The sequence below is a fragment of the Haematobia irritans genome, chromosome 4 (genome assembly GCF_050003625.1).
Source record: "Haematobia irritans isolate KBUSLIRL chromosome 4, ASM5000362v1, whole genome shotgun sequence".
Taxonomy (NCBI): domain Eukaryota; kingdom Metazoa; phylum Arthropoda; class Insecta; order Diptera; family Muscidae; genus Haematobia; species Haematobia irritans.
Genome location: NC_134400.1, coordinates 34,327,064 through 34,345,680, shown reverse-complemented (window position 1 = coordinate 34,345,680; position 18,617 = coordinate 34,327,064). Strand labels below are relative to the sequence as shown.

Here is an 18,617-nt window from a genome sequence, read left to right as displayed (position 1 = left end):
ACGAACTCATTGTCGAAATCAACCCTGACAAGAAGTCAGAGTAGCAGGTAGCATTTTCAGAGAAACTCTCGCACAGCCATAAAACATTTTGAAGAGAGGCTACTTTGTGAGTACAGTAAACAAAATACCCAGAGAAGAAACAATAGGAAATTAGGAGAAGAGCATAGAAAGAGAGACTTGGAAAAAACACCTGCCTCGAAAACTAAAGCTGATTGGTGGTTGATCAACAACATACTCATAATAACAGAGCATAAAAGAGAATTTCTCTGAGTATTAAATTTTACAGCAAAGACCTATAAAAGCCAGTGATCTTGTCGTATAGTCCTCAGTTGAATACTAAACATTGAAGAAAGAACATTGAAATTTCTTTAAAATTTCAATTCGAACATTTTTAAACTCGCTTTAGAAAATACAAACTTCAACTACACAAAATGTCTTTCATGACTCGTGAATATAAATTCAATACCACAATACAAATGAACAAAAAAGATCAACACACTATGGCTATGCGTAGCCTTAAGAAGTTGGTGAAACCTTTGCTGAGATTGGTGCGGAAGAAACAGCTCATGCGCAAAACTCTGGCAGAAATTCAACAAAACACATACAATTCCAGTCTCGAAGATATGCGCAAAGATCCCGTCTCATTGCATGCAACCCAAGATAATGTGGCCAATGAAGCTTTGGAGCAACGTTTGTATTCAGAAATTCGTCAATGTCCCGCCAATGCTGCCGTTATTGTCCATCAGGGTCACCAGCAACACGTAGTATCGGTGAATCAGCAACAAAACTATATTCCTGTACATTTTGCCCGCACCGATAGTGGTACATTCTTTTGGACCTCCATGGATATAGCCCAGCAGCAGGAAATGAAAATGCGTTGTCAACTGGATCGATGGGCACAGGCTTGAAGAAATGGAATCATGTATTTTTTGGTGTATCTGTGTTTCGTGACGAAGAAGATGGTATCAGCTTTAATAATTTAGGCAACTTTTCATTATAACATTTCGTGCCTGAAATGAGAAAATTTGTTGTAAATGCTTTATAATTTTTATTTTGTGGTGATATTAGTTTTTATAGGTTTTCTTTTTTTCGTTTAAAGAAAAATATAAATTATAAAAATGTGTTTTTATATATTACATTCACTAATGTCATAATAATTGATATTCAATTGCCTTTAGCATCCACTAAAAACTTATATAATAACTATTTTTTGTATAGTTGTATACATATTTTGATTGTGATTTTATTTAATTTACAATTTTTTTTGTGTGTGTAAATGATCAATGTCTTCCATTAGTATTTAGGATTTAGTTTTATATAGAGTAGTTATACAAGATCCTTGTCTTCCATGTAAAATTAAGTTTTTTAAGTGTTTTTTTGTGAGGTTTTCAAAAAAATATGAAAACAATCAAAAATTTTTTTACAAAAAATTAAATATAAACAAATTTTTATATTAAAAATTTTTATTGAAAAAACAAAATTGTTTTGGGTTTTTTATTTATTACCTATGAAAATGGGGAAAGGGGAAATGAAAAATAAAATATATAAGAATTGGTATACAGATTGGTATACGTGAAAATGATCTTAAGTCAAAATTTTCTATTGAAATAAAATTTTGACATAATTTTCTATAGAAACAAAACTTAAAAAAAGTTCTATTGAAATAAAACTTTGACAAAATTTTCTATAGAAATAAAATTTTGACGACATTTTTTATAGAATTAAAATTTTAACAGAGTATTTTATAGAAATAAAATTTTAACAATATTTTCTATAGAAATAAAACTTTGACAAAATTTTCCATAGAAATAATACTTTGACAAAATTTTCTATAGAAATAAAAATTTGATAAAACTAAAAAAAAGTTCTTTAGAAATAAACTTTTGACAAAATTTTCTGTAGAAATAAAACTTTGACGAAATTTTATATATTTGAATAAAATTTTCCGAAAATTTTTATACAAATAAAATTTCGAAGAAAATTTTCTATAGAAATAAAGTTTTTGACAAAATTTTCCCTAGAAATAAAATTTTGGCAAATTTTTCTAAAGAAATAAAATGTTGAAATAAAATTTTGACAACATTTTTTATACAATTTTTTTATACAAATAAAATTTTAACAAAATTTTTTATAGAAATAAAATTTTGAATATTAGGTTTGTTTTCACAAAATTTTCTATAGAAATAAAATTTGTACAAAATTTCCTACAGAAATAAAATTTTGATAACATTTTCTGTACAAATAAAATTTTTACAAAAATTCTATAGAAATAAAATTTTTACAAAATTTTCTATACAAATAAAATTTTGGCAAATTTTTCTAAAGAAATTAAATTTAAACAAAATTCTATATAGAAATAAAATTTTGATAAATTTTTCTATAGAATTAAATTTTGACCAAATTTTCAAAATTTCGAAGAAAATTTTCTATAGAAATAAAGTTTTTGACAAAATTTTCTCTAGAAATAAAATTTAGGCAAACTTTTCTTAAGAAATAAAATTTTGTATAGGAAAAAAATATTGACAAAATTTTTTATACAAATAAAATTTTGACAAAATTTTTTATAGAAATAAAACTTTGTATATTAGGTTTGTTTTCACAAAATTTTCTATAGAAATAAAATTCTGACCAAATTTTCTACATAAATCAAATTTTAACAAAATTTTCTGTACAAATATAATTTTTACAAAAATTTCTATAAAAATAAAATTTTGGCAAAATTTTCAATAGAAATAAAATATTGGGAAAATTTTCTATAGAAGTATTATATTGACAAATTTTCTATTTATTTATTTATATATTTACAATCATAATGAATTATGAAAATAAACAGAACAGTTTTCGACCTTGACAACATTTTCTATAGAAATAAAATTATGACAAATTTGACAAAATTTTTTATAGAAATAAAATTTTGACAAATTTTTTTATAGAAATAAAATTTTGAATATTAGGTTTGTTTTCACAAAATTTTCTATAGAAATAAAATTTGGACAGAATTTTCTACAGAAATAAAATTCTGATAACATTTTCTATAGAAATACAATTTTGAAAAAATTCTATAGATATAAAATTTTGAAGAAAATTTGCTATAGAAATAAAATTTTGACAACATTTTCTATAGAAATAAAATATTGAAAAAATGCTATAGATATAAAATTTTGAAGCTTGATATAGAAATAAAATTTTGACAACATTTTCTATGGAAATAAAATTTTGACAAATTTTTACAAAATTTTTTTATAGAACTAAAATGTTGACGAAATCCTCTATAGAAATAAAATTTTGACAAAATTTTCCATAGATATAAAATTTTGACAAAATTTTTTATAGAAATAAATTTTTGACAAAATTTTCTATCGAAATAAAATCTTGATAAAATTTTCTATATAAATAAAATTTTGAAAAAAAGTTCTATAGAAAAAAAATTTTACAAAATTTTCTATAGAAATAAAATATTAAAAAAAAATCTATAGAAATAAAATTTTTGACAAAATTTTCCATATGCACTGTTACAACAACCCAAGTCATTGGACTTTGGATGACAGGCTTTAGTAGAATTTTTTCTTAATCTATGGAGGAGGGTACATTAGCTTCGGCCTGGACGATGTTTGAGCAATACTTCTTTTAATTAATTAATTAATAATAATAATTATGTTTAATAAATTTTTTGTTTGTCATTTTTTTATCATGTTTGTAATGCAGTTCAGTAAAACAATTTCTTTTTTCTTCAGTGTACAATCTTTATTTTGAAGGCATATCACAATTTCCTCGGGACTCCATATACAACATAATCTTACATTAGCAAGCCCTCCCTCCCCGCTTCCACCGACCCCTATGTTATGACATACACACATAATCAAATAAGCCTGACTGAAACATTCGAAATAAATCTCGATTTGCCTCCTTCTACAATGACATTTGAGACCTTAGGGGCAATTAAACAAAGAAGCAAAACAACTCCAGCATATGAACGTCATCACTTTGAGCACCACTAAAGTAAAGTGAAAAAAACAACTAATAATAATAAAAACAAACACCCCCCTCGAACAAACCAAAGAAGAATGAACCATCATACTCCTCTTGCATTTGTATGGATGGCATTTCAACTGGGGACTTGCATTGAAAATCTATGAAAATTAATTCTAAGCACACACATAACAAACTATTCTTAGGGATATTAAAAATGCAGTGAAATGCACAAACAAAGAGATACAGGCGTTTCAATATATTTTATAGATAGGCATATCGTAGAAAATACATATGTAAACATCAATAAAACTGCACCGAAAGAAATCACTTCGTCCAAAAGAATGGAATTTCTCATTATTTTAATCACAAAGAAACTTTTCATTAAACGAAGGAAATGTTACACTTTTCTCAAGATACCTATACTCACCACTATACGATGTAACACATCGAAATATCCATCTCTGACTGTATAAACTACATATTCTTTTCTATAGAAAATTTTGTCAAATTTTTATTTCTATAGAAATATTTGACAAAATTTTATTTTTATAGAAATTTTTGTCAAAATTTTATTTCAATAGAAAATCTTGTCAAAATTTTATTTCTATAGAAAATTTTGTAAAATTTTTATTTCTATAGAACATTTTGTCAAAATTTTATTTTTATAGAAAATTTTGTCAAAATTTTATTTCTATAGAAAATATTGTCAAAATTTTATTTATATAAAAATTTTGTAAAAATTTTATTTTTATAGAAAATTTTATCAAAATTTTATTTTTATAGAAAATGTTGTCAAAATTTTATTTATATAAAAATTTTGTCAAAATTTTATTTTTATAGAAAATTTTATCAAAATTTTATTTTAAAGAAAATCTGGTCAAAATTTTATTTCTGTAGAAAATTTAGTCAAAATTTTATTTCTATAGAAAACTTAGTCAAAATTTTATTTTTATAGAAAACTAGCGTAATCCGGCCCACTTCGCTGCGCCTTCCGAAGCATATTAGTAGGAACATTTTGCGTGAACTTAGTCAACCATATCCTTCGTGCTGAAAACAAATTCGAAAAGATTTGAATTCTTTCAAACAAATCAAGTAGTCCGATTTGTTTGAAAGAATTCAAATCTTTTTCGTAAAATCGGACGGAAGATGTCGGGGAGAGGGTGTACCCTTTCCTCCAAATTTTTTTAATAATGTTCTGTATTCAAGTAGTTGGACAATCTTCTATATTTCTTGTGAATTTTAAGTGGTTTGTCAAGGAAAGGTATCCTTCTCCTCAACATATCTGAATATTAAGCACTATATTATAATAACATACAAAGAATTACTGTTTCCCATCCAATAAATCGGAAAAAGCAAAAGTAGTAAAAAATGTTACCACATTAACATTTGCTAAAATGTTGGAAAATGCATGCATCCTCTATGTTGGCTCCCAATTTCATGTAAATTTAAGTTCTTTACTAAAAAGAAGTCTGGCAGAAGCTTGTGCAAAAATAATAAAATTATGTACCGAGTTCCCCTTTACGGACAACCCTCTACTTTCAATTTAAAAAAAAAAACGGACAAAAGGGAAACCACCTTCGCTCCACTCCCACCTGATATCGGACTATCACGTACCCTATATTAATTTCACAACTACTCAATGGTCCCTATAAATTCTATCGAAGTAAATCGACAAAGTTTATTTCAATTTTCCCCTTCCCCAACCAGATATCGAAAAATCATATACTAATTTAAAAATCATGTATAAATTTAATCACCTCCTCCCACGTTCCCTGTAAATTTCAAGTAGATCGGAGATGTTTAAATTTTGCTCTATTGTTTTAAAGGGACGTCACTTTCCCCGATACAATATCGACAAACATCGTAGTGAATAGCACCCCTAACCTTCCCTGAAAATTCGTGAAACTTTCCTTCAAGTGTGGGGCAAGAAAGGTGCCTCTTCGTTCATAACCTTCCCCCACTGCTTTTGTAAATTTCAAGAAAACTTAAGAATCTTTGTTCTTTTTGCAGTTTTAGAGGAGGATCTCCTCCCCGACCAAATATCGAAAAGTGATGTAGCGTATCTTTTGTAAAAGTCCCAGAAAATGTCAAGCAAATTATAAGCCTAAAGGCAAATTATAAGCCGTCCAAATATCACAAAATCAGGTATCAACTATTAATATCGTAACCTCTCCCCAGTCCTCTGTAAATTTGGTAAAGTTTAATGGTTTCTCTGTATGTAACATACTTAAGAGAAGCGGATGTCTCCCTATGCCCTTTTATTTTTCCCCGACCAAATATTAAAAAATTAAGAACCTGATATAAATTTCATAACCTCACCCATTTTTTCCGTAAAATTTCAGTCGGGGGAGTTTAGTTTTGTTTTCACTGTACTTTAACAAAAAAGTCGGGCAAATGGGTGGTCCTCCTCCCCGACCAAATATCGAAAAATAATGTAGCGGATTTTTGTCTAAATGCCAACCCCAACATTCAATGAAAATTTCAAGCAAATCGCACAATTTTATTCCAAGTTTCAAAAAGTAGGGCAAGGGGGAGGTCCCCCTCCCCGTCCACATATGAAATCATCAGGTACACCATATTAATTCCATAACCTCACCATATGTTCTCTGTAAATCTCAGATAATTTAGAGAATTTTAGTTTTTTCGCTGTACTTTAAAAAAAGTCGAACAAAGGGAAGGTCCCCTCCGCCACCAAATATCGAAATATAAAGTAGCGGATCTTTGTCTAGATGCCAACCCCAACCTTCAATGAAAATTTCAAGCAAATCGGTCAACTTTGGTCTAATTTTCAAAAAGTCGGACAAAGGGGAGGTTCCTCTCCGCGACCATATGTCAAAAAATGAGGTACCCTATTTTCAGCACATGAGTGCCCCCCACGATCTCTGAAAGTTTCAAGTAAATCGGTTCAGCCGTTTTCGCGCCAACCCGGAACATACAAATAAACAAACAAACAAACAAACAAATAAACAAACATAATTTGAATTTTATATATATAGATTTTGTCAAAATTTTATTTTTATAGCAAATGTTGTCAAAATTTTATTTATATAGAAAATTTAGTCAAAATTTTATTTCTATAGAAAACTTAGTCAAAATTTTATTTTTAATAGAAAATTTTATCAAAATTTTATTGTTAAAGAAAATCTGGTCAAAATTTTATTTCTGTAGAAAATTTAGTCAAAATTTTATTTCTATAGAAAATTTAGTCAAAATTTTATTTCTCTAGAAAATTTTGTCAAAATTTTATTTTTATAGAAAATTTTATCAAAATTTTATTTCTACAGAAAATCTGGTCAAAATTTTATTTCTATAGAAAATTTAGTCAAAATTTTATTTCTCTAGAAAATTTTGTCAAATTTGGTTTCTAAAGAAAATTTTGTCAAAATTTTATTTCTATAGAAAATGTTGTCAAAATTTATATAGAAAATTTTGTCAAATTTTTATTTCTATAGAAAATCAGGTCAAAATTTTATTTCTATAGAAAGTTTAGTCAAAATTTTATTTCTATAGAAAATTTAGTCAAAATTTTATTTCGATAGAAAATGTAGTCAAAATTTTATTTTTACTGAAAATTTTTGTCAAAATTTTATTTCTGTAGAAAATATTCTCAAAATTATATTTTTATTGAGAATTAGTCAAAATTTTATTTCTATAGAAAATTTTATCAATTTTTTTGCTATAGAAAATTTTGTCAAAATTTTATTTTCAGAGAAAATTTTGTCTAAATTTTATTTTGTCAACATTTTATGTCTATAGAAAATTTTGTCAAATTTTTATTTTTATAGAAAGTTTTTGTCAGAATTTTATTTCTATAGAAAATTTTATATCTATAGAAAATTTTGTCAAAATTTTATTTCTATAGAAAATGTTTTCAAAAATTTTTTTCTTTATATAGAAAATTTAGTCCAAATTTTATTTTTATAGAAAATTTTATCAAAATTTTATTTATATAGAAAATTTAGTCAAAATTTTATTTCTATAGAAAACTTAGTCAAAATTTTATTTTTATAGAAAATTTTATCAAAATTTTATTGTTAAAGAAAATCTGGTCAAAATTTTATTTCTGTAGAAAATTTATTCAAAATTTTATTTCTATAGAAAACTTAGTCAAAATTTTATTTTTATAGAAAATTTTGTCAAAATTTTATTTTTATAGAAAATTTTGTCTAAATTTTATTTCTATAGAAAATTTAGTCAAAATTTTATTTTTATAGAAAATTTTATCAAAATTTTATTTCTACAGAAAATCTGGTCAAAATTTTATTTCTATAGAAAATTTAGTCAAAATTTTATTTCTCTAGAAAATTTTGTCAAAATTTTATTTTTATAGAAAATTTTATCAAAATTTTATTTCTACAGAAAATCTGGTCAAAATTTTATTTCTATAGAAAATTTAGTCAAAATTTTATTTCTCTAGAAAATTTTGTCAAATTTTGATTTCTAAAGAAAATTTTGTCAAAATTTTGTTTCTATAGAAAATGTTGTCAAAATTTATATAGAAAATTTTGTCAAATTTTTATTTCTATAGAAAATCAGGTCAAAATTTTATTTCTATAGAAAGTTTAGTCAAAATTTTATTTCTATAGAAAATTTAGTCAAAATTTTATTTCGATAGAAAATGTAGTCAAAATTTTATTTTTACTGAAAATTTTTGTCAAAATTTTATTTCTGTAGAAAATATTCTCAAAATTATATTTTTATTGAGAATTAGTCAAAATTTTATTTCTATAGAAAATTTTATCAATTTTTTTGCTATAGAAAATTTTGTCAAAATTTTATTTTCAGAGAAAATTTTGTCTAAATTTTATTTTGTCAACATTTTATGTCTATAGAAAATTTTGTCAAATTTTTATTTTTATAGAAAGTTTTTGTCAGAATTTTATTTCTATAGAAAATTTTATATCTATAGAAAATTTTGTCAAAATTTTATTTCTATAGAAAATGTTTTCAAAAATGTTTTTCTTTATATAGAAAATTTAGTCCAAATTTTATTTTTATAGAAAATTTAGTCCAAATTTTATTTTTATAGAAAATTTTATCAAAATTTTATTTCTATAGAAAATCTGGTCAAATTTTTATTTCTATAGAAAATTTAGTCAAAATTTTATTTTTATAGAAAATTTTGTCAAAATTTTATTTTTATAGAATATGTCAAAATTTTTATTTATATAGAAAATTTAGTCAAAAGTTTCTTTTTATAGAAAATTTTCTCAAAATTATATTTTTATTGAGAATTTAGTCAAAATTTTATTTCTGCAGAAAATTTTATCAATTTTTTTTTCTATAGAAAATTTTGTCAAAATTGTAGTTTTAAGGAAAATTTTGTCAAAATTTTATTTTTAGAGAAAATTTTGTCAACATTTTATTTCTATAGAAAATTTTGTCAACATTTTATGTCTATAGAAAATTTTGTCAACATTTTATGTCTATAGAAAATTTTGTCAAATTTTTATTTTTATAGAAAATTTTTGTCAGAATTTTATTTCTATAGAAATTTATATTTCAGAATAATGGGAAATTCCCCATTGAAAAGTATATCATTTTCTACAGTTCTTTGGTTTTAAAGATTCTTTTGTAGACATGAAACTTATCGCTCAAATGTCCATAAATTTAAATAAATAAAAAAAGAAGTATCTTGACGCTGGACAAACGAAAATGGATTTTGTATGCATTTCAAATGGGAGCAAACTACTTTTTTATTTTGTTTTTCATAGGCCTCTAATGAAATTTTACAATATGGCTACATGATGAACACGTTATCATTTTCCAACGCGAGGATCATCAAAGGTCGATCATATTTTGTATTGAATGGTAATGAGACAGACGAGACAGAGAAGAATAAGAAGCAGTTAACGAGTGTTGTAACAAACAAAAAATAATTTTAATACCCTCCATCATAAAATGGGAGGTATACTAATTTTATCATTTCGTTTCTAACACACCAAAATATTAGTCTCAGATACCATAAAGTATGTCTGTCGAGCAATGTCGTTCCTCTGTTGAAATCACGCTAACTCTAGAACGAAGCAAACTATCGACTTTATACAAATAGTTTTCATTGGAGTGGGTTGTTGTTGTTGTTTTGGCACAACTTTCTATAGAAATAAAATTTTGACAAAATTTTCTATAGTAAGAAAATTCTGACAAAATTTTGTATAGTAAGAAAATTCTGACAAAATTTTGTATAGAAATGAAATTTTGAAAAAATGTTCTATACAAATAAAACTTTAACAAAATTATCTATAGAAAATGTTATTTCTGATAAAATTTTCTGTAGATAAAAAATTTTGACAAACTTTTCTATAGAAATAAAATTTTGTCAAAATTTTCCATAGAAATAAAATTTTGTCAAAATTTTCCATTGAAATAAAATTTTGACAAAATTTTCTATAGAAATAAAATTTTGACAAAATTGTTTATGGAAATAAAATTTTGTCAAAAATTTTCATAGAAATAAAATCTTTTCAAAATTTTCCATTGAAATAAAATTTTGACAAAATTTTCTATAGAAATAAAATTTTGACAAAATTGTTTATAGAAATAAAATTTTGGTAAAATTTTCCGTAGAAATAAAATTTTGACAAAATTTTCAATTGAAATAAAATTTTGACAAAATTTTCTGTAGACATAAAATTTTAACAACATTTTCTATAGAAATAAAGTTTTAACAAAATGTTCTTTAGATACAAAATTTTTACAACATTTTCTATAGAAATAAAATATTAACAAAATTATCTATAGAACAAATATTTTGACAAAAATTTCTATAGAAATACAATTTTGACAAAAAATTCTTTAGGAATACAATTTTGACAAAATTTTCTATAGAAATATAATTTTGACAAAATTTTCGATAGAAATAAAATTTGGAAATGTTGTTAAAATTTTATTTGTATTGAACATTCTATAGAAATAAAATTTTGAAACAAAAAAAATGTTTATATATAAATAAACTTTCGACAAAATTCTCTATATAAATTTTAATTTTGGCAAAATTTTCTATAAATATAAAGTTTTGACAAGATTTTATTTGCACTAAACTCCTTCAAATGTGACACAAAGAATTGTTCTGATTTAATTGACATATTTTTTTAAAATTAAAAATATATCAATAATTATATACCTATCGCAAATGGAATCGGGTTAAAATATGACACACAGAATTGTTCTGATTTAATTGACATATTTTTTAAAACTAAAAATATGTCAATTAAATATATATCTATCGCAAATGGAATCGGGTTAAAATATTTCTCCCATAACCATAGATAAGGTTTCAATGTGCCCTTATTAATTTCATCTTAATTAAGTCTCACTTTCGTGTTGTTGTTTTTCGCCAATTATTCTTTAAGGTTTTTTCTACACACTCTACAATTTGTTCTTTTTAATACAAAAAAAAATTCCAAACTTGTCTTGGATTACTGTTCGTCATATATCCTATTACATAATTAAACCCTTAATTTGAAAAGAACAAAAATAACCACATAGACAATTCTGAAAAATAAAACTACCAACAAAAAGCGAGCCAACAAGGCCATTTTAGAAATTGACACTTCAAATTTATATGAAAGAGTTGAGCTTCACCAATTCATAATAACACAGCCACAATCAAAAGAATCCCAACTAAAAAAAGACATCGTCCAAGCAAAAAAGGCTCATCAGAACACTGAAACAAAACCAGAAAAAAAATTAAGCAAAAATTTTGCACATCAAAAAGCTCTACACACAATCTAAGATTACATGAGACAGTGGAAAACTTAAAAAACAACCCAAAAACTGTACTGGTTAAAAATTGCAAACATGCCATAGCCGGAGGGTTGGGAGAGGTATACGTAAAGGCCTTTTTCTAGGAGGCCTGCAGGAGAGTTAATATTCGACATGGACCAATGTTTGTATGATTTGTTAAAACCATCACGTACCAAATTTCAACCGGATCGGATGAAATTTGCTTTTCCAAGAGGATCCGCAAGCAAAATCTGGGAGTCGGTTTATATGGGGCCTATATATATAATTATGAACTGATATGGAATCATGCTTGCTTAATCGTTGGAGACCATATATTGACATCACGTACCTAATCCGCAAGCCAAGTCTGAAATACAATTTTGACAAAATTTGTATAGACAAAAAAATATAATTTTCTGTATATATAAATCATCCAGTCCAATAAGCTCCCATTAGAATGATATGAAAAACAAACTTAGCAACATTTTCTATTGAAATAAAATTTTGAAAAAGTTTTCCTGAGAAATAACATTTTGACAAAATTTTCTAGAGAAATAAAATTTTTACAAAATTGTCAAAAGAAATAACATTTTGACAAAATTTTCTAAAATAAATAAATTTTTTACAACATTTTTTGGCACAATTTTCTATAGTAATAAAATATTGGCAAAATTTTCTAGAGAAATAAAATTTTGAGAAAAAATTTTCTAGATTTGACAATTTCGACAAAATTTTCTATAGAAATAACATTTTGATAAAATTTTCTAAAATAAATAAATATTTGACAACATTTTCTAGGGAAATAAAATTTTGACAACATTTTCTAGAGAAATAAATTTTGACAAAAATTTCTATGGGTGTAAATTTTGACAAAATTTTCTAGAGAAATAAAATTTAGTCAACATTTTCTAGAGAAATAAAATTTTAACAAAATTTTCTAGAGATATACAATTGTGACAAAATTGTTTAAAAAAATTGACAAAATTTTCTATAGAGGTAAATTTTGACAATAAGTTCTAAAGATGTAAATTTTGACAAAATTTTCTATAGAAATAAAATTTTGTCAAAATTGTCTATGGATGTAAATTTTAAGAAAATTTTCTAAAGATGTAAATTTTGACAAAATTTTCGAGAGAAATAAAATTTTGACAAAATTTTTTAGAGAAATAAAACTTTGACACAATAAAATTTTGACAAGATTTTCTATGGATGTAAATTTTGACAAAATTTTCTATAGAAATAAAATTTTGTTGTTGTTTTTTTAATTTCAGCTTAAAACCATGCATTGACTAAGCTACAAGTGTAGCTTAACCAACAGAGCAAAAGAATGTTTGTCAAATTTATTTGGGCAAAGCCCTATAGACTGCAAGATGGTTGGATGGACGCACGTTTCGGAAATACCACATTCCTCATCAGCATCCTCTACTTGCAGCAAAACTATCAACCAATTATCAGAATAAATTCAGGCAGTTCACTAAACCCAAAAGTGCCACCTTGGTGTAATGGTTAGCATGCCCGCCTTGCATACACAAGGTCGTGCGTTCGATTCCTGCTTCGACCGAACACCAAACAAGTTTTTCAGCGGTGGATTATCCCACCTCAGTAATGCTGGTGACATTTCTGACTGTTTCAAAGCTTCTCTAAGTGGTTTCACTGCAATGTGGAACGCCGTTCGGACTCGGCTATAAAAAGGAGGTCCCTTGTCATTGAGCTTAACATGGAATCGGGCAGCACTCAGTGATAAGAGAGAAGTTAACCAATGTGGTATCACAATGGACTGAATAATCTAAGTGAGCCTGATACATTGGGCTGCCACCTAACCTAAACCCAAAAGTAAACCACACTTGAACCTTCCGAAAAAGGTTTTACATGATAGCCGGCTTATGCCGAAATAAATTCGTACAAGCATATCTTATATCGATGATTTGACGGTGGCAAAGGAAAAGAGATATGTTTGTACGAATTTATTTCGGCATAAGCCGGCTATCATGTAAAACCTTTTTTCGGAAGGCTCAAGTGTGGTTCATTGTTGGGTTTAATGAATTGCCTGAATTTATTCTGATAATTGGTTGATAGTTTTACTGCAAGTAGAGGATGCTAATGAGGAATGTGGTAATTCCGAAACGTGCGTCCATCCAACCATCTTGCAGTATATAGGGCTTTGCCCAAATAAATTTGACAAACATTCTTTCCCTCTGATGGTTAAGCTACACTTGTAGTTTAGTCAATACATGGTTTTAAGCTGAAATCAAAAAACAACAACAATGATTAAAGGAAAAAACCAACAGAAATAAAATTTTGACAAAATTTGGATGTAAATTTTGACAAAATTTTTTGTAGAAATAAAATTTTCTAGGAAAATAAAATGTTGACAAAAATTTCTACAGTTGACAATTTTGACAAAATTTTCTGGGGAAATAAAATTTTGACAAAATTTTCTAGAGAAATAAAGTTTTGTTGAAATTTTCTAGAGAAATAAAATTGTGACAAAATTTTCTAGAGAAATAAAGTTTTGTTGAAATTTTCTAGAGAAGTAAAATTTTGACAAAATTTTCTAAAGATGTACACGCAAAAAAATAATTCTTTCCTCCCAAACGAAATTTTAGACAAACAAAGTTCGTTTCTCATTTGCTTTTCGTTGAAAGGAAGTGCATTTGGAAGAAAAGTATATACTTTTTGCAATAAACGTTTATTCGTTTCCAGGATGTAAAAACAATTGCATAAAGACTAACTCAAAAAAAATTTTTTCTAGCTAATTGCATTTTCCTTCACATCTTTCTTACTTCCACGAAGTTTTTTAGTTCTTAGCACCTTTTTCTGTAATACCAACAATGTAGAAGAAATTATACGATTTTATAAATTTTTACAATTTTTTTACCTTTCGCCTGGACGGAGAATCGAACCGCGGACCATGCACTTTGTAAGCCAACACACTATCCTCTGAGCTATGTAGCCGTTATTGTCATCAATAGACAATTACCCATATAAGTTATATTTATATGGCATAGCTTGCGGCGCCCACGAGCCGATTAAACAAAGTTTATTTAACAGAAAAATACATTTAGTTGGGCACCGTGGAGCAGTGGTTGCTACGTCCGACTTGCATGCCAAGGGTCGTGGGTTCGACCCCTGCTTCGACCAAAGTTTTTTTTTTTTACAGAACAGATTGGCTGACAAGTTCCCGGTCTAACAAAGAAAAACACATTTTTTTTTTTGTCAAAATTCGTTTGTTTTATTCAACATAGTTCCTTCAAGAGGGATACAACGATTATAACGACCTTACAATTTTTTGATACCATTTTGGTAGTACTCCTTCGGTTTTGCCTCAAAATAGGTCTCAGTTTCGGCGATCATCTCTTCATTGCAGCCAAATTTTTTCCCTGCGAGCATCCTTTTGAGGTCTGAGAACAAGAAAAAGTCGCTGGAGGCCAGATCTAGAGAATACGGTGGGTGGGTGGAAAGCAATTCGAAGGCCAATTCATGAATTTTTGCCATTGTTCTCAATGACTTGTGGCACGGTGCGTTGTCTTGGTGGAACAACACTTTTTTCTTCTTCATATGGGGCCGTTTTGCAGCGATTTCGACCTTCAAACGCTCCAATAACGCCATATAATAGTCACTATTGATGGTTTTTCCCTTCTCAAGATAATCGATAAAAATTATTCCATGCGCATCCCAAAAAACCGAGGCCATTACTTTGCCAGCGGACTTTTGAGTCTTTCCACGCTTCGGAGACGGTTCACCGGTCGCTGTCCACTCAGCCGACTGTCGATTGGACTCAGGAGTGTAGTGATGGATCCATGTTTCATCCATTGTCATATATCGACGGAAAAAGTCGGGTGTTTTACGAGTTAACAGCTGCAAAAACCGCTCAGAATCATCAACAAGTTGTTGTTTTGGTCAAATGTGAACTCGCGCAGCACCCATTTTGCACAGAGCTTCCGTATATCCAAATATTGATGAATGATAATACCAACACGTTCCTTTGATATCTTTAAGGCCTCTGCTATCTCAATCAACTTCATTTTACGGCCATTCAAAATCATTTTGTGGATTTTTTTGATGTTTTCGTCGGTAACCACCTCTTTCAGGCGTCCACTGCGTTCACCGTCCTCCGTGCTCATTTCCCCACGCTTGAATTTTGCATACCAATCAATTATTGTTGATTTCCCTGGGACAGAGTCCGGAAACTCATTATCAAGCCAAGTTTTTGCTTCCACCGTATTTTTTCCCTTCAGAAAACAGTATTTTATCAAAACACGAAATTCCTTTTTTCCATTTTTTTTTCACAATAACAAAATTGCTTCACAAAAGACGCTCTATCTCATAAACTAATTGACTTACAGACGTCAAATTTTGACACGAATCAGTTGAAGGTTGGTACTATATAAAAATAATATGCATTTAATACTAGCGACGCCATCTATGTGTCAGATCGGGGACTTATCAGCTAATCTGTTATATTCCAGATATGGTCGGTAGATTCCGAAAAAATGTTCAACATTACATTCTACTATATTAAATTTTTACTATGAACTGTAAAATGTGTCTTATTAAAGACCTAAAGTCAGAAAAGAACAGTGTTTGATATAAACGAAATGGACTGTGTTGTTGGTTCGAAAATAACTTGTTTTATTGAAAAAATAAAAATTTTGTAACAAACGAAATTTTTTGGTGATAAAAGTGTATACTTTTCGAAGCAATTCAAAAAACTCCAACAAAAGAAAAACGTTTTCGGTACAAGTTTTCCAAAACGTTTTTTTCTTTGCGTGTAAGTTTTAAGAAAATTTTCTAAAGATGTAAATTTTGACAAAATTTTCTAGAGTAATAAAATTTTGACAAAAATTTTTTAGAGAAATAAAACTTTATTTCTAAAGAAATAAAATTTTGACCAAATTTTCTAGAGAAATAAAATTTTGACAAAATTTTGTATGGATGTAAAAATGGTCCACGGACCGAATGGGGTATGGGCCCTCATCATAGGAAGCCCTTTCAGATTCCATTTTTCCAGTACTTCACTAAAACGCATCATAAAAAACATCAAGTGCTTAAAGTGTCATTGAAAAATATTTCACAATATATTGTTATAACCCTAAAGCCAACAAAAAAAAATCTTTCAAGACCCCAAAGAGAAAAAACAATCTTTCACAAAGCAGGTAGAAACCAAAACCAGAAATCATAAAATACAAACGAAATAAAAAAGATAAATCTTTTTTTGCTTTGCCGTTAAGCCGTAGGGAGAGTATGAACACAAAAGGATCCTAAAAACAAAATCGAAAGATTACACAAAAAAGGTAAAGGAATTTTCAAAACCCTTAATGTTTGCTGATACAACTTAGTAAAGAGGACAACAAAATATCCATACAAAAAAACCAATGATATGACAAGCAGGTAGAATTCCAAAAACTAAACTAAATGGACCTGACATCAAGGAGCAAGTGAAACAGCAACTCTTAAATATTACCAAAGCAAGAGAGAGAGATAGGGAGATGATAAGAGTAGCAAGGATTTGGCAGGACGAGTATAAATACCACTCCTTGCTGCCAAGGATAGTATCATTCAAGACCTTAGTCTTTCAGCGTTAACATTCACTGACAACAAATAAAAAAAAAAAGAATCCATTGAAATGGCTTGCGTTTATAATAATTCCAACAGCTTCAACTCTACTGGCATCAGTAAAAGTCTCGATAAGTCATCATTGACTCCAGCTTCCAGTATGAAGAAACTTCTGAAGACAGTACGCAAAATTATCTTTAATAGCAAAAAAGAAATCACCATTCCCGGCAGTGGTTTGAAGGTAACCAGTACACCAATTAAATATATTCCTGTTGTCATTTTGGGTTGCATGACCGAAGAGGAGCATCACAACTGGCTCAATGAACAACTCGAAGACTCGTTTATCAGTAACCAACAACAAGAAGAACTCTAAGCTGAACAACTAATGAAATCTTTTTGGATTTTTTTATGGCGTTTCATCAAGCATTCATCTTTTAAGGTGTTTACTTTAGATTTGGCGGGTATTCCAGCTTCAGCATCCATAAGGTTCTCGTGCTGATCCAGCACAGCGATCCAACAACAGTATCATAAATATGGGAGGAATTTAGGATCCTGCTTAGAGCAGTCAAAATGGTTAGCATTAGCACTGAAATATTGTGCTATTCTATTTAAGAGAATTAAAAACAATGTATTTGAAAAACAAAAATATTTATTTAAAAATAATAAATTATTTACAAAAAACTATATATTTCTTATGTCTTTTCTTTTTATACCCTCCATCGTAGGATGGGGGTATATTAACTTTGTCATTCCGTTTGTAACACATCGAAATATTGCTCTAAGACCCCATAAAGTATATATATTCTGGGTCGTGGTGAAATTCTGAGTCGATCTAAGCATGTCCGTCCGTCCGTCCGTCCGTCTGTTGAAATCACGCTAACTTCCGAACGAAACAAGCTATCGACTTGAAACTTGGCACAAGTAGTTGTTATCGATGTAGGTCGGATGGTATTGAAAATGGGCCATATCGGTCCACTTTTACGTATAGCCCCCATATAAAGGGACCCTCAGATTTGGCTTGTGGAGCCTCTAACAGAAGCATATTTCATCCGATCCGGTTGAAATTTGGTACATGGTGTTGGTATATGGTCTCTAACAACCATGCAAAAATTGGTCCACATCGGTTCATAATTATATATAGCCCCCATATAAACCGATCCCCAGATTTGGCTTGTGGAGCCTCTAAGAGAAGCATATTTAATCCGATCCGGCTGAAATTTGGTACATGGTGTTAGTATATGGTCTCTAACAATCATGCAAAAATTGGTCGACATCGGTCCATAATTATATATAGCCCCCATATAAACCGATCCCCAGATTTGGCTTGCGGAGCCTCAAAGAGAAGCAAATTTCATCCGATCCGG

The 18,617-nt window shown here is 28.1% G+C and overlaps 2 protein-coding genes across 2 annotated transcripts; both read left to right on the top strand.

Moving 5' to 3' along the window:
- The first annotated feature begins 320 nt into the window (after positions 1 to 320).
- Tom (Twin of m4) lies at positions 321 to 1,123 on the top strand. Its single transcript, XM_075304712.1, has one exon. The coding sequence runs from the start codon at positions 432 to 434 to the stop codon at positions 906 to 908; it is 477 nt and encodes a 158-aa protein (XP_075160827.1). The 5' UTR covers positions 321 to 431; the 3' UTR covers positions 909 to 1,123.
- Positions 1,124 to 17,241: 16,118 nt separating this feature from the next.
- LOC142236055 (uncharacterized) lies at positions 17,242 to 17,939 on the top strand. Its single transcript, XM_075307315.1, has one exon. It carries the CDS (start codon positions 17,324 to 17,326, stop codon positions 17,624 to 17,626), a length of 303 nt encoding a protein of 100 aa, XP_075163430.1. The 5' UTR covers positions 17,242 to 17,323; the 3' UTR covers positions 17,627 to 17,939.
- Positions 17,940 to 18,617: the final 678 nt, after the last annotated feature.